The sequence below is a fragment of the Acinonyx jubatus genome, chromosome A2 (assembly GCF_027475565.1).
Source record: "Acinonyx jubatus isolate Ajub_Pintada_27869175 chromosome A2, VMU_Ajub_asm_v1.0, whole genome shotgun sequence".
NCBI classification, from domain to species: Eukaryota; Metazoa; Chordata; class Mammalia; order Carnivora; family Felidae; genus Acinonyx; species Acinonyx jubatus.
This window is the reverse complement of record NC_069383.1, coordinates 96,857,029-96,872,177: the sequence shown is the minus strand read 5'-3', so window position 1 is coordinate 96,872,177 and position 15,149 is coordinate 96,857,029. Positions and strand designations below refer to the sequence as shown.

The window sequence follows — 15,149 nt, the reverse complement described above, 5'->3', positions numbered from 1 at the left end:
TGGAAAGTGCATCTTTCGGTGACTTAAACAATAGCTCCAACTTTGTTAATTTTTATACTTAGAAAGAGTCAAGCCTATGGATTCTCAGCCATGATGTTGGCCACATATTCTAATTTATCCTTGGGCTTGACATTGTTACTAGAATGCTCTCCTTTTTCTTTGTGCTCAAAGCAAATATTTAAGGTGGGCAGCATCAATTCTCATTTATTTAATCAAGCCATAATAAATATATTCATAAAAAAGAGTTTGAGTCATATAATCAAAGCATAATTTTTAATCCCCATTTTATATATATGATACAGTCAGGTAATGTAAATAGTCTGGTCAAATTAATTAACTCTGATTCTTTCAGAAGCATTCCTTAGTTTAAATCCCAATACACCAGGGAAATCAAGAGAACAGTAAATGGCATCTTGCCTTCTTGTGCAGCAAGGAGTTTCTTCCACCCTTCCACCAATGATTGATCATACAAAATCTGCTATAACTTCTTTTCCAATACTGTAAGCACACAGGAGAGCTGGAGCAAAATAACAGCCTGAAAACCCAGATCTTCTCTACGGTGGGAACTTTTTTTTTTTTCTTTTAAATCCTTTCAATTTTAGGTCTACAATGGGCATGTCACAACTTTTGCACTCCTCTCTTCCCTTCTACAAATAAGGGATAATAATGTTAACATTTGCTTACCTACCACAAGGGAGAATTAAAAACAAGAGTAATTTAATGTTAATAGGTTCTTTGAAGATGAAAAGGCCTTTGTAATTGCTAAGATATATTCTACTTTATAAACCTATCTCAAAGATACTCCTCTTTCCTTATGCTCATAACAATTATTAATTAAACATAATTATCCTTTCTCAACCTCATTATTTTAGTGCATACAATATTTATGATGTTCCCACACAGTGTACATTTCTATGCTTTACCAAATATCATTGCCTTCGTTTTTGGATTTTTATGTTTTCTAACTTCTCACACTTTGGTAAATTGAGTGAAAATCTGTTGTTTCTGCCTGTGGTGATTTCATTACTCTGTGTGAAAACTGCATGAACTTCTAGCTTTCTTCTTCCCATGTCTCTGAGGGCTCATGAAGCTGCCAGCATCTACGGCAGTGTTTCTTCAAGCGTGGCGACCCTTCTGTTGGCATCAGACTCCCTGGGGTGCTTGTTAAAATATGGGTGCCTGGAGATGAGACTCTGTGGATGGATTCTGGAAATCTGCATTTAAAACAAGTTCTGCAGTTGCCAACTAAAGAGAACCATGGGCTTCATATTCCTCGTCCTTTTATTTATTTATTTTTAAATGGGAAAAAAAGGTCTGAAAGTAAGAAGTGAAGTTTTGCTTTAGTTATCAGCCATTGTGCTTTCAGCACAGACATCAGAGAAGGGATGGGGTATAAAGCCCTGTCTCTTCTCAAAGCAGAGGGTACAAAGTGACCTGCTTGGCCTCCCCTCAGCCCACTTACCTGCAGCCACACACATCTGTCTGTGCCACCTGCCATCCCGATAAATAGGAAGGTTCTTCTTTTTGCCAAAGCTAATCCCCTTTACACATTACCAACCTCACGTGTGCATCTGCAGCCTACACTAGTCAGTTCTTTCCCTCTGTCCAGGAAGTGGGAGCTGTCCCGGGTTCAAAGATTCTCTCTTCACTAGTGTGACAGTGTCTTTCCTCCTGTCCCTTCAGGGCTCTTGTCCCATCAATTTTCTGATCTCTCTTAGAAGTCAAATCTTTGCCTCTTTTCTTACATCATCTCCTTACATGCTTCTAGCTGCTACACACAGCTAGGCTCCCAGAAAGAGCCACTTTTCAGGGCCATTGATTGCTAAAATAACTTTTTTAATAAAAGTATAATTAATATACACTATCCTACTAGCTTCAGGGGTAAATCATTACAAATTTATACATTACAAGATGCTCACCACGGTAGTCTAGTTATCATCTGTCCACCATACCAAGTTAGGACAATGTTACTGATTCTATTCTCTATGCTGGACATTACGTCCCCATAACTTACGGAAGCAGAACTCCCTTTGGAAAGTGAACACACCTTGCAAACATCAGGGGCAAATGCAACAACAATAACATCCCTGCTACGGAGCTGTTCTGGAACAAGTGTTAGGAAAGTGAGGTTTTGATTCTTTGCAGCTCCTAGTCCTCCCAGAGGGGTGACATTCCCTTGTTCCTTGTTCCGTGCCACGCCCACCATTGTTTCATTCCCTGTTTGGTGCACATTCCTGCTAGCTGAGTTCAGCGTTTGGCCCCAAGCTAGTCTCCCATTTCCACAACTTACAGTGGGCTGCACTTGGCCCTGGCATCTCCACCGGTGGTTTTGTCTGTAATTGCTCCCTCCTGGTCTAGAGGAAGACTGAGGCATGGTATTGGGCCCTCCTGTGCAGCTGTAAGCCTGCTAGAAGGGACAGGGTAGCCCGTGGTGTAGATGACAGCACTCAGCCTAAGAGAACCGGCTGCCTGCAGCCCTCCCAAGGGACTCCACTGGTATTTTGATCCCTGAGAGGCATGTCCTCTAATCTTTGCCCCTGGGTCCATATGGCAATGGTTGTGGAAGCAAATGATTACAGTAGGTGGGAGGCTCCCTTCTGGATGGACGAGAAGGAAGCAGAGCATGGAGTTAGGGGCCTGACTGCACCGAGGTTCTTGCCTGGTCCCCACTCACAGGCTGAGTCATGCTGCTCAGGTAGCCAGAGATGTCTAATAGGTGACTTGTTCCAATGTTGACTGTGTTTTTATGACATTAAAATAGGCCTGCAGAAATATTCTTTATGCTGCAAAAATGTTGCTGCCCTGGTTCAGCCACAAGACACTTAATCTCTTCCGAACCCCTTTCCATATGGGAACATTAAAACAGTTGTTCTCAACCGGGAGACATCTGCCTCCCAGGAGACATTTGGTGATGTCTGGAGACATTTCTGGTTGTCACAACTGGGGGTGGTGACGGGGTGCGGGTGCAACTGTACCTAGTGAGCAGAGGCAAGGGACACCGTTAAACATTCTCCAGCACATGGGACAGTCCCTACAATAAAGAATTATCTGGTCCAAATGTCAATAGTGCTGAGGCTGAGAAATTGCGGATCAGATCGAAGGAAGCACTCTAGCTCTCTCTAGCACCTTCTCATGTCCCTGTAAAATGTGAAGGAAAGAAAAATAGCATCTGCATTTAAATGCATCTGGGGTGCCTATTACTTGCTCAGTACTTTTACAACCACCATGCAGAATAGGCACTGTTATCTCAAGGACGCTGAGATTCAGACAGGGTAAGACACCTGACCAGGCTCACACAGCAATGAAGAGCTGGAGTAGGAATTTATACCCGTGTTTGCCTGGCTCTGATGTCATCACCCTTGCTGAGTGGCACCCTGCCTTAGGAACTGGAGAGCTGCCTCCATGCCAGAAACCATGCTGGGTGCAAAGGGTAAACAAAGACAATGGGGGTGGGGGAGGGGGGGTTGCCTGATCCAGTTTCAGAACTATCACAGATCTTTACAATGCAAGGAGCGAGGGAGAGATGGAAAGAGAAATGCAGGCAGGAGGCACCCAGAGCAGTGTTTTTCAAACTCTTTTGAACAGACGCATAGAGATAGGGAAGGAGAAGGATTTGAGGGCGCAGGTAAGCAGCCACCCAGCTCCTGGAGGTGACAGGCCCTGCTTTCATTGTTCTGGATACTGGGATTGAACACGAATTCCATTGGCAAGCAAAGTTTCAGCTAAAAGTATTTGAACGCCTTTGTTTCTAAAAGAACTCAAGAGAAGATGAAGTCGTTTTTCAGAAGAAAGTTCAGGAGAGCAATAAGGAAGGAACCACAAAATATTTTACATGGGCTTTAAGGGCCAGTGAAACATGGACCCCTGTGACTGAAAGAAGAGGGACAGAGGAACATTAGGGAGTGGAAGGGAGTGGAGTGCAGCCCCCGGGAGATGAAGGGGGAGGACAAAGTAGGAGCTGGCCAGGGGAGTCTGATGGTGTCTTAAGGCCAGAGGTCTCAGAACTCGGGCTGTCCTGAGGATCTGAGGAAGCCGTACTTCATTCTGTAGACAGTGGGAATTAGTGAAGATTTTTGTGCCGAGTGACAGGGGGTGGGGTGGCAGAATGAGGTGGAGAAAGGAGGAGACCAGGCTGGGGGAGGCAAGGTAGCACATGTACACATGGCACTTACAACATGCCCCAGGAGGCTCCCTGCGGGGCCGTCCCTGTGCCCAGCACCAAGTGCCCAGGAATGGGAGTGCACAGAGGAATTCATGCCTGAGACGTGCTTCCCTCCAATGATGAGCTAAGCCCTTTGTAGCAAATCGCATTTTAGCTATTAGGAATTTACTTTTTAAAAATTACACACGTAATTTTTAGATAAATTTTTATTGTTGTTGGTTTTGTGTTCTCCTGGCTTGATTGGCTCCTCTCTCCTCACCTCATCTCCTGTGACTCACGTTGACTAAGACGTATCCTCCTGCATTTTTCATATAAATCCTATAATCACATACTAATTTATTTATATTTATATATCTGTGTTTATACACACATAGGTTTTGCATCAATGTTTCCCAATTTTGGATCATATTGTTCATACTTTTCTACCTCTTTCTTCTCTCTACATATCTTGAAGAAATCCCCCTTCATCATCTGGCAAGGTTCTATGTCAGTGCTTTGCTGCCTCATGTCACTGTACAATGTGGATCTGCTGGAATGAAGTTAACCAGTCCCTGAGGATGGACATTTAGGTTGCTTCTACATCGTGTCTTTGCAGAGGATGCTGAAATAAACACCCTTGTTGGTTTCATTAGGCAGCACAGGACAGCTGCTAAAAGCCTACATTCTAGAGCTGGACTGAGTTTGATTTCTGGCTCTGACACTTATTAGCTGTGTTACCTTGGGAAAGTATTAAACCTGAGTATCAGTTCCCTCATTTGTAAAATAGAAGATCATAATAAGATGTGTAACTCATGTAGAGCCTTTAAAAGATACCTGGTCCATAATAAGCACTTAATAAGTATTAGCTATTATAATTATTTTTTCAAGTTTAGTTATTTATTTTGAGAGAGAGAGTGAGCAGGGGAGGGGCAGAGAGAGAAGGAGAGAAAGGATCCCAAGCAGCTCACAGAGCAGAGCCTGATGCAGGACTTAAACTCAGAGTTGGATGCTTAATCGACTGAGCCACTCAGGTGCCCCAATATTAGCTATTATTATAGGAGTCCTCATAGTAGTGATTTTGTTTCTGTGAGATAGATTCATGGGCCAAAGGGGTATATTGGGTTTTACATTTTTAGTATATATCATTCGTTGCATTTTTAAAAATGTAATAATTCATGTTCCTACTGGTAATACATGAGAGTATCCTTTTACCCATATCCCTTTCCAAAAGCGATAATATAACTTCTTAATTTTTGCCAATTTGATAGTTATGAAGTGATAAATCTTTATTACTTTATTTTGCATTCCCATGGCCATAAAATTGACAGTGAAATTGAAGTTCTTTGGCTTTTTGATTATTTGGAATTTTCTCTTCTCTGAACAGCTTTTTCATGGTCTCCTTTGATTTTTGTAGAATTGTCTTCTCTCTTCCTTTCAAGTTGTAAGATCTCTTTGAAATCCATACTATAAATTTTCAATCTCAAAATCAAAAGCTTGCCTTTTGACTTTATTTATGGTATTTCTGTCATCAAAAGTATTTTAATTTTAAATATTCAAATATATCTTTTCTATTATAGATTCTAGGGTTTCAATAATGATTTTAAAAGTTTCTACCACTCAAGGTTTCTGAGTTTCTTTTATGTTTTTAATGTTTATGTTCTAGAATATCTAGAGGTTTGAATTACCCAGGTTTGAAGAAATTTTGTTACATTTTTTTACATATGCTCTCAAATTAGAAATTGAACCTATTTTTGTTGTTGCACAGCTAATTGTATTGGCATCACTAACTAATGAATCCATTCTTTTCCAGCTGAATTGAAGTACATATATTAAACCCTCAGGTCTATTTCGGATAATGCAAGTGTTCAAAGTGAGCATTCTTTCTAATGGTTTTGAAACTTTTCCAGAAATTTCTCACAAGTTCTGAAGAAAGCTGGGTTAAGAGATGAACAAAATGGACACAGTCACAACTGGTCATGCACATCTGAATGGTGACTTCTATCTAAACTGATTTATGCCCCACAGCTACTCTAGGGCATTGTTGGGAGGGCTACTCAGATTCAGTCACAGATGAGAGCCGTGAAGCTCTTGGTCTAGGAAAGATCCTAGGGACTGCTGTTGGATGACTTGGGGCAAGGGAGTTCATCTGATCCTTGACTCAAATGAAAACTACACACTGACCTCTTCTGTAAGGAGGGGCCATGGGAGGTTGAAGGGCCAGGAGACATCCAATGGGATCTTGTGACATTGTGGTTTCTAACTACTAATTTAAGACTCTGCACATGTAGCAAGGGATATTTAAAGTGTGTTATCCAGGACTTCTTAAGTTCCATAAAACTCTACAATTATACTTAATACCCACTTGGCCAACCTCTAAACATGTTCAAAGGAGCCTCCCTCCTCCCCCCAACCTCCCCTTGCTAAAGACCTGAAAGCAGAAGATTTTTACCACCCAAGTAGTGTCTGCTTGGAAAGGGAGAGAGGTCAGGGTAGAGGCAAAGGCTTTAGGAGATTTTCCCTTGAGAGGTCCTAGAATTTCTGGTTGTGACACTGATAATGTTAGATCTGTCACCATTACTGACATGAAATGACCACATGGACTCTAGTTGTTGCACGAAAACTGATTAAGCAGTGTCAAATTTGAAACCTGGCTTCTGAAAATTCTTCTTGTGCTGACGATTATGTAAAGAATGACTCATACCACAGTAACTGCTTAAATGATGCATGATAATACTTAAAACAGTGTGTCTGACACTCCAGCATGTGGCCTCAAAATAGAGAAGGTGTTCACCTATTTCAATTGTTTAGACATCAATGCATCTTAGATTTGCTCTGGGAAAAGTGGCATTTAGAATCATCAAGACAGAAAAAGAATTTCTAGTGGTAATTTCAGAGAGGACAACTGGTAGAATCTTTAATGACATTCAAAAATAAGCACTTGTTCTGAATCCCAAGTATTCTGAATTAAAAATTAAAATGAGATTGAAATTCTTATAGCAAAGGATTTTTAACTGAGGGTTACTCCATCCATCCATCCATCCATCCATCCATCCATCCTTCTTGCCTCCCTTCCATCCTTCTTTCATTGCTTCCTTCCACACATATTTATTGAGTGCCAAATTGTGATTAGGAAAACAGACACTGGTCTTACAAGGCTTACATTCTAGGGGGAGAGGCAAACAGTAATGAATTATAAGTATATAAGTTAAATATATAAATACGCTTTATTTCATATAGCAATAAATTCTGTCACTATAAAAAGCTGTTAAGTTGGAGAATTATAAATGGATGGGATATTTTAAATTGAGTGATCAGCCTTAGAGATGTTTAAGCTGAATGTGAATCTTTACTATTCAAGCATAATAATCTGAAAATATATGCATTTTCAGATACAAAAATAGATACAAAAATAAGATTGGAGTTTTGCAAATTTATAGTTTTGTTGCTTCCATTCAAAAATATATGAGAATTTCTTACTTGATATTTTCTTATACATCATATTTGGCAAGTGGGAAATTTCATATACTTAAACCCCCATCATCTATAATCTGACATCAAGTGTTGCTCATTTGTTCATTATCCTTCTGAAATAACTTTCCATTACCACTGTTTCTGCCCTAGTTTATTTTCTTTTGAAAGAACTATTTCAACAGCCTCTTAAATGACACCCCATCACCCACTCCAATTCAACTACTTATAACCAGAGCTGACCTTCTAAAATACAGATCTGATCAAGACATTCCTCTAAAAATATTACATTGTCATCTTCATGATAAAATCTGAACTCCCTGGAATCCCATCAGAAGCCCTTTCCTACCGGACATGAGGATGCCTTTATATCCTCCTTATGTCTCATTTTGCATCCACACCAAACTGACGTGTTTGTTCACCCCTCCACCCCACTGTGAATGTTGGGACCTCTATCTGGAAGTCCCTTATTCCCACTCATTCTTAAAGCTCCTTATACCTAATACTAATTACCATACAATGTGATATGTGCATAATAAGGTATATATGGCAATTATTACTTTGTATTGTAATTTGCCTTATTAATTATCTGCCTTTGCCTTAGTATGATGTTTAGAGCCTGATGCTGGAGCCAGGTTGCCTGGGTTCCAATCCTAACTTAGTTGATGACTATCTCTGTGACTTTGGTTATGTATGTACCCTATTTTCTTCATCTGTAAAATCAGGATACTCAGTATCTGGGTTATAGTATTGTTATACAAAAATGTCTAGAACATTGCCTGGCATGGTTAGTAAGCTTTCAATAGATGCTTTATTATTTAGTTTTATATTAATTTCTGTATCTCCAGGGACATAAAATCAGCATACAATAGAGATTAAAAGAATAAAAAGATCAGCATATGAACACCTCACTACTATGCAAATGGAATAATCATGATCAAAGAAGTAAGATATGGAATTTGTAGTATTAGTTTGAGATTTTTGTAGTCAAAGACACATACGGTAGATATACAGTTTAGCAAATGGTAATAACTCTAGTGGATGGATTGAAAGTCCTGAATTGTAGAAGTTCTTCTGGTTATTTTTAATCCCTGCCTTACACCTTCATGGGTTTCCCACCATTCCTTGCCTTGCATGGTGACCTTGGGACAGGCTGCTATGGGCTACAAAATCTGGAGATCTCTTGCCTTCTGGTTTATGGTTGGTTTGGCTGATGGGACTGGAAGATGGAAGAAAGTGTCAGGATACTCTTTCCCAGCCAGTCTCTGCCTGACTCATGTCTTTTGTGACCACAAGTCCCATGAGAGGACCAACGGGGCTTTAACTCCATCTGCTCTCTCTTGCTTGTCATGAGTGTTATCACTGCTGATTGACAGGATCCTTATCACCTTGGAAAGTCAGTGGTACAGATAAATAAAGAAACAGCAATTACAAGACATCCTTTTAGGGCTATGACAAAAACTTGGATTTTTTTTTCAGTTTACTAATGTGTATATATAGATTCCTCACTGTATTTATTCATATTGGGATCTCTTGACACTTGACTAGAAACAAAGGGAAAAGCAAATGGAAGCCATATACCCCTCTGTATACGCTTTGGATTTCCCTGGCTGTTTTCCAGTGTATGTGAAGCCCACAATTAGCAAGCAGGAGCCAGAGAATTTCAAGTGGCTGCAGTCAGGTGGGAGCTTTCAGGGAAGGCCCCTCTGCCCATCTCTTTGGGTAGTGCCTGGCCTGCAAGTGACTGATGGAGAGGCCCTGAGCAGTGTGAGAAGAGATGGAGGCTTTCTGTCAGTAACAGGTAGAGTTTGGGCACTGAGCAGAGTGCAAAGCTCCCAGGGGACATGTGCATTTACTGCTGACATTGTAAGAGCTTTAAAGCCATAGATGATTTAAAAAAAAATGTGACTTTTGAGCAATTAATTGCACATGGAAGGTATGAGCCCTCTATATTAATGGCCCTGGTACAAGGAAGGTGTGGCTTGTGGAACAATACTCATTTATGAAGCCAATCTTCAAAGACATGTTATTTCAAACACCTCAAAGTAGCAGGTGTGTGCTAAAATAAAATAAGATGGATCTGTCTCTGCTCCAATGGAGTTTACTTTCTAGGGGGGAATCACATAAAACAGAGTATGAGACACAGAAGAAGGCCAGAGAAAGATAAAGACTAGAATAACAAATGAGCAAAAAGTGACCAGTGCAAGGATGCCTCCTCCAGCCACACCTGAGCAACATTTCAAGCCTGGGTGATGTTTGAATCCTGCAAAGCTGACTAATTTTCTCACTTTTCATTTCTGGTGTATATAGTGAAAAGGAGGGCTGGGGGTGGGAGTCACTCCTCCTCCCTGGCAGACCCCTGCACAGGCCTGTTCTGCATCAGGAACAATTTCCAGCTTACAAAGTCAAGGCTGTGACCGTGATGGGTCTCCTAATCTTTATGATCTGTTTTCTTAGGTGTGATGTATTGGTCACATCAAGAATCATCTTTCTAACTGCGCATGTGGGTGGTGGGATAAAATGTCCTGGGGACTAAGGAAGGAAGGAGAGCCTTGCACCTAGGTCTAAGATCAGCAGCCACAGCTCTGCCCAAGGTTGGGGGGCGGGGTGGCACCTGCTTGGGTCATCAGATTTGAGAACTCAGGATTCAGGTTTCCTCAGTGTTGTCAACCTCCTGGCTGCAAGGGTGACAGTGACAAAGCCTCGGGCGGGGGCCTCAGCACCCACTCACTGCCCACACATTGTGCAAGGCCTAGAGTGACGTCAAGGTGTGAGCCCTCCTTGGCGCCCCTCAGTATAAGGCCTGCCAAAGAGCTAACCTAGCACTTGAGGGTGCTCAGTTTTCTTTGTAAAACCATTTGCTACAAGACACAAGGATGGCTCGTAGGAAAATATCCCGAAGGGATAGCTGCAGCATCACCATTTGGCGGAGATGCCCACAACCCAGTAAGGCTTCCCTCCCAAAGCTAAAGCAAGCTGTGCCCTAGTGCCTCAGGTTTGCTCAGCCACGGCCGTGACCGCCCGAAGGAAACCTGTTCCCTGCTCCCAGGACCCCCAAGGTGAGGATGAGAAAAGAGTTTGACTCCACGTGAATTTCACCATACGATCTGGCGCCTGTGCTGGTTCTGCATCCCTTGTCTCCACCAGCCCAGGGCTAGAGGGACTGGAGGTTCAGAGCTTCAGCCTCACCTCAGAGGAGAGGTCCCTGCTCACTTTATAACAATTTGCTATGCAACGTGCAGCACCACAGGGAACTCATCTGAATGAGCTCTGTGTAGACTGCTAGCTGCTCAGAAAGCTACCTGCAATTTTGTTCCAAGCTAAACAGTAAATATCCTCAAGGAGACTGGGAACGTCCTCAGGCGGAAGTCCTCACATCCCTTCCTTTGGAGAGACGAGGTTAGCTAGCACCTCCAGTGCAGGCATTTTCGGGCCTTTGACCTTTCTGAAGGAGCCATCCAGAGAACTCTGTTACTGCCTGCAATATCCCCGAATAGCTAGTTTCCTTCCTCACTGCAGTGAAGTAACTCACACATGGATAGAGCATCTTTAGCGCCAGAGATGAGCAGAGGGCAACCAGCCAGATTGACAGCAGGGGCCGGGCAGTTGGCCAGCCACCTTATCCAGTGGCAGGTGACTGAGGCCACCCTCATGTAGCACATGAGCAGGTCACAAGTCCAGCAAGTCTTCTGTGCTTCTCATTAGACCTCTATCTGTAGCCTCACTCCCTGTTTGCACGAAAACATGCTCAACTGCAAGGTTTTCTTCAAAATGTTGAGTCCCCATAATGCCACCATAGAGCTGACCCTGTGACCCTGTGCCACCATCCAAATGCAGCTCCCTTGGTCATCTCAACGCTCTTACTTCCTTGATGACCTCAGTTCTGTTCACTGAATCATATGTTCTGGAGCCTTGGAGCCCTGGAGCCCCCCTTCTATTGCCTACACACCCCCTCTGCTTCCACCCCTCCGCCCTCCTCTCCCTGCCCCAGCAGGTCTCCCCTGAGCACCTCCTGTTCCACCAGGCTGCTCCTTCTGTTGTCACTCTCATCCTAGGCGAGCAGCTCTCTGCCCACTCCTTCTTAGCTTTTTCAGGGACCCGCGACTCTGCCCACACCTTGCACATCCATGTTGTCCACTTCACCGCGGTCCTCTGCTCTGCTGGCCCTCCACCCAAGCTCTGCGGGCTCTCACCTCCTCTCACAGCTAAGTCACTCGGCTGTCTTCCAAACCTCAATTTCTAGCCCAGATGCTCTCCTGCCAACCAGGGCTCTAGTTCCAGTTATGTAATACATCAATCTGTCTTTATAACAAAACTGCAAACTACCTGTAAAAGAGTGAATTCCTCATCTTTCCTCTAAATATTGTTTACTTCACATAACTCCTGTTACAGCTAGCAGTATCAGCCCACCCAACCGGGAACTCCAGACACATGCTATACTTCTCTCTCTCTCTCACCTCTACATTCTGTCCGTGAACAAACTAGCTCCATCTCTTCTCCCTCCAGGATGTCCCTGAAGTCAGTCCCTTCCTTTTTCACATGCTGCCTCTGCCTGAGTTTGAACCTCTATTTCTCCCCTTGACTCATCAACAGCTTTATAGCTAGCCTTGCTCTTTCCAGCCTTACCTCCTCAAATGTGTCTCCATGCTATAGCAAGATTTGTTTTTCAAAATCACAAATCCAGTGACAACATTCTCCATACAGGGTCATCTGCCTCTCCCTTCCGTCCCCAGCCTCACCTCCCACCACAACCCCGAGGTCATTCTCTGCTCTGATCTGTCTTCACTGCTTGCTGAAGGCTCCGTTCCCTTTCATGCTTTTCAATTCTTACTTCCCATTTTGGTTTCTGCGAAGGTCTTCTCTCCCTTTCTCTGCTGAGTCTCCTGTTCAACTGTTCCTTAAGACTTGGTGCAATTAATCATCCCCTTTTTTTATAAGATATACTGGGTTCACTCCCCACTCCCCACCCCCTACCTTGGGTGGAGTGAGACATTTCTTCCTGTGATTTAGCACAGTTCTCGGGCTTATATATGCACCCCAGACTTAACACACACAAATGCACATGCACGTTAAGTAGGTATAACCTGGTATTTAGGACACTGTAGCGTAGCTGTTGGTCTACTCCTGTGCTTCTCCCACTCCCACTCCACAATTTCTTCTTTATATCATCCTGACACATAGTACATACTTGGTTTATAATTGCTAAATTCATGAAGCATCCCCACAATACCTTAGCATAGTCATATGTGGTATCATATTTGATGAAAATATTTATTGATTGCTCATTCTCATTCATGACTTCTAAGGCACCATCTTAAATTTCATGCTCACAGTATAATCTGTGTATGTAGGTACTCTTGTGCCATGGGCACTACAGCACTCTCTACTGTTGGAATGAACCCTGCCTGATATGACCTAAGTCAGAGCTGGCATTCAATTGTCAGGGTCATAAATCCCCTTAAGGGCCACTTGCCTGCTCCACCAGCCCTGTCTCTGTGTTTCTGCCTCACAGACTTCAACATCCACTCATTGATAAATTACAGGAAAAGGAGCAACAAAGGGCAACCTTTGGTTCTTCCCTTATGTCAAACACTTGATGTAGACACAATGCTGCCTCAGCTCAAGAACTTCAGAGCTCAGAGTTTTTGGAGAGAGAGGACGTGTGCAATAGCTGGAAGCTTCAGCAGAGGTGGGTTATTCGGATGCTGTAAACCAAAATGCGGGGATCAGCGCTCTGAGCCCAGGAGGCCACGTATCACCCCAGGAGTTCCCTTTGCCAGTAGCTGCTGCAACACATGATAAACAAGCAATGCCAGATAAGAACCCACATCTGCAGTTTCCAGGACTCATTTCCCTCTTAACAGCAGGAGCACCTACAGTGAGAGTGGGGGTAATTTTCAATCCAGGTGTGGTGGTGCCACAGCAGGAAAAAGCTTACAACCTAGATGTCCTATGTGGCTTTTTGGAGACTTCTAATACCCATATCTGAGGTATCTCACCCACAGAATTGCATTGTGTTGACTGATGCTTATCTTCTTACACATCTAAGTGGTAATATGCCTCAATAAAAGACAACAAAAGAGAGATTGGATTTTCAAGTCAGGAGGATGCTCAGAGAGCACCTGGCCCCACAGCCTTATTTCCCAGTAAGATGCAGAAGCTGATGTCCACAGTGCTAAAACCTCTGGTCCAAAGTAAAAAAAATTCAAACTCACAAATACCTGTAAGAAGCCTCCACCGAGGACTAATGATTTTAGTAGAGTTTTCAATATTTAGTAAAAATTTCAACATTCAACTGTGTCTACTTACCTTAGGGTTTCCTCAGAAGGCAATTACTGGATTTTACATCAATTTGCAATTGATAGTAAATTTGCAGTCTCTTTAGTAATTTATTTCATGTTCTGGGTGAAAATTAACAGTCTTCCTTCTAGGGCTTTGCTGTTCACTCTCATCACCCCTCATAAGATCTGGCCCTCTGCTCTAAACAAGAAATAGTGCTGCTCAAGAAATACAATCCTACTGACTCCTGACCAGGAAAGACCAGAACTTACAAGCACAGAAAGCCAGCTTCCAGATCTTACCATTCAAGATGGTTTTCCACAAATGCCGACATGGGGCTGATCTGCACCGTGTACGTATCATTTGCAGAGTACTCAAAGAGTCCGTAGTAAGGGTTGAAGAGCTCCTGAGACAAAAGGAAGAAGAACTCTCGCGAAGGACCACTGTAGTCCAGACTGCAAAGGAAGCAGAGGCCCGGGAAGTTCGTTACATGCCGGAGGTGGGGGCCTGTTTCTATCCAGGTTCTAGTGTGTTCTTTCAGACTCAGTGCAGGGAAAGCAGAGAGCATCCTCTGTTCTTTACAGTGGATCCCTGCAGAAGCATAACTTGTTGTAGAAAGTGAGGATGCAGTAATTGGTAGGGCTGTTGCTTACTAGATGTCCATGAATAAACCCTTAGGGCAGTATTTCTTAACCTTTTTTTCAATCATATAACACCTACTGTATAAACCACACAGCTGGTCCATTAAAAAGAAGGACTTTGTTGTGAGAGGCATAAAAGAATTTCCCGTGATAGTGCATGTGTATGAACTGAAAGAACTTCCCAGTTTGTTTTGATATACCCTCCTAGGTAGGCTGATCCTCCACTGTTGAGATGGTTTTCTATGAAATCACTGAAATGCTATGAAAAAGTTGGTATGTAGTGGTGTATGAGTGTTCTAGGAGGAGGAGCTCTGTGATCAGATATTCAGAAGTGTATGCCACCTGAAAAAGTGAAGATCCAACAGCTTAAGTCTGTATTTTTGGCTCATGCACAGTATAAGGGTATAACCTCAGACTCTAGCACATGTCAATAATCTTAGGCTTTTGAAGAACATGAAAACTAAAGCTTGGCAATACCCGGAGAGAGAAAGACCTCCTGGAAGGACATGATCAGAATCACCTTGGGGCAAAGCTAAGAGCCATCTTGCTCTTTCCTGAGCAAAATAACCAAGATATGGTGGCTCTGGCCTGCCCACATTGAGTGAGGTGTCTGCATAAAA

General features: G+C 42.9%; 1 protein-coding gene across 4 annotated transcripts in view; it reads right to left on the bottom strand.

Annotated features, from left to right (window-relative positions):
• HECW1 (HECT, C2 and WW domain containing E3 ubiquitin protein ligase 1) overlaps positions 1-15,149 on the bottom strand; it is a 420,473-nt gene that overhangs the window by 38,671 nt on the left and 366,653 nt on the right. For all 4 annotated transcript variants that reach the window (XM_053218663.1, XM_053218662.1, XM_027071594.2 and 1 more), the window contains one exon: positions 14,191-14,343. In XM_053218663.1, the coding sequence (XP_053074638.1) occupies positions 14,191-14,343 (153 nt within the window). The remainder of the gene's footprint in view (positions 1-14,190; positions 14,344-15,149) is intronic.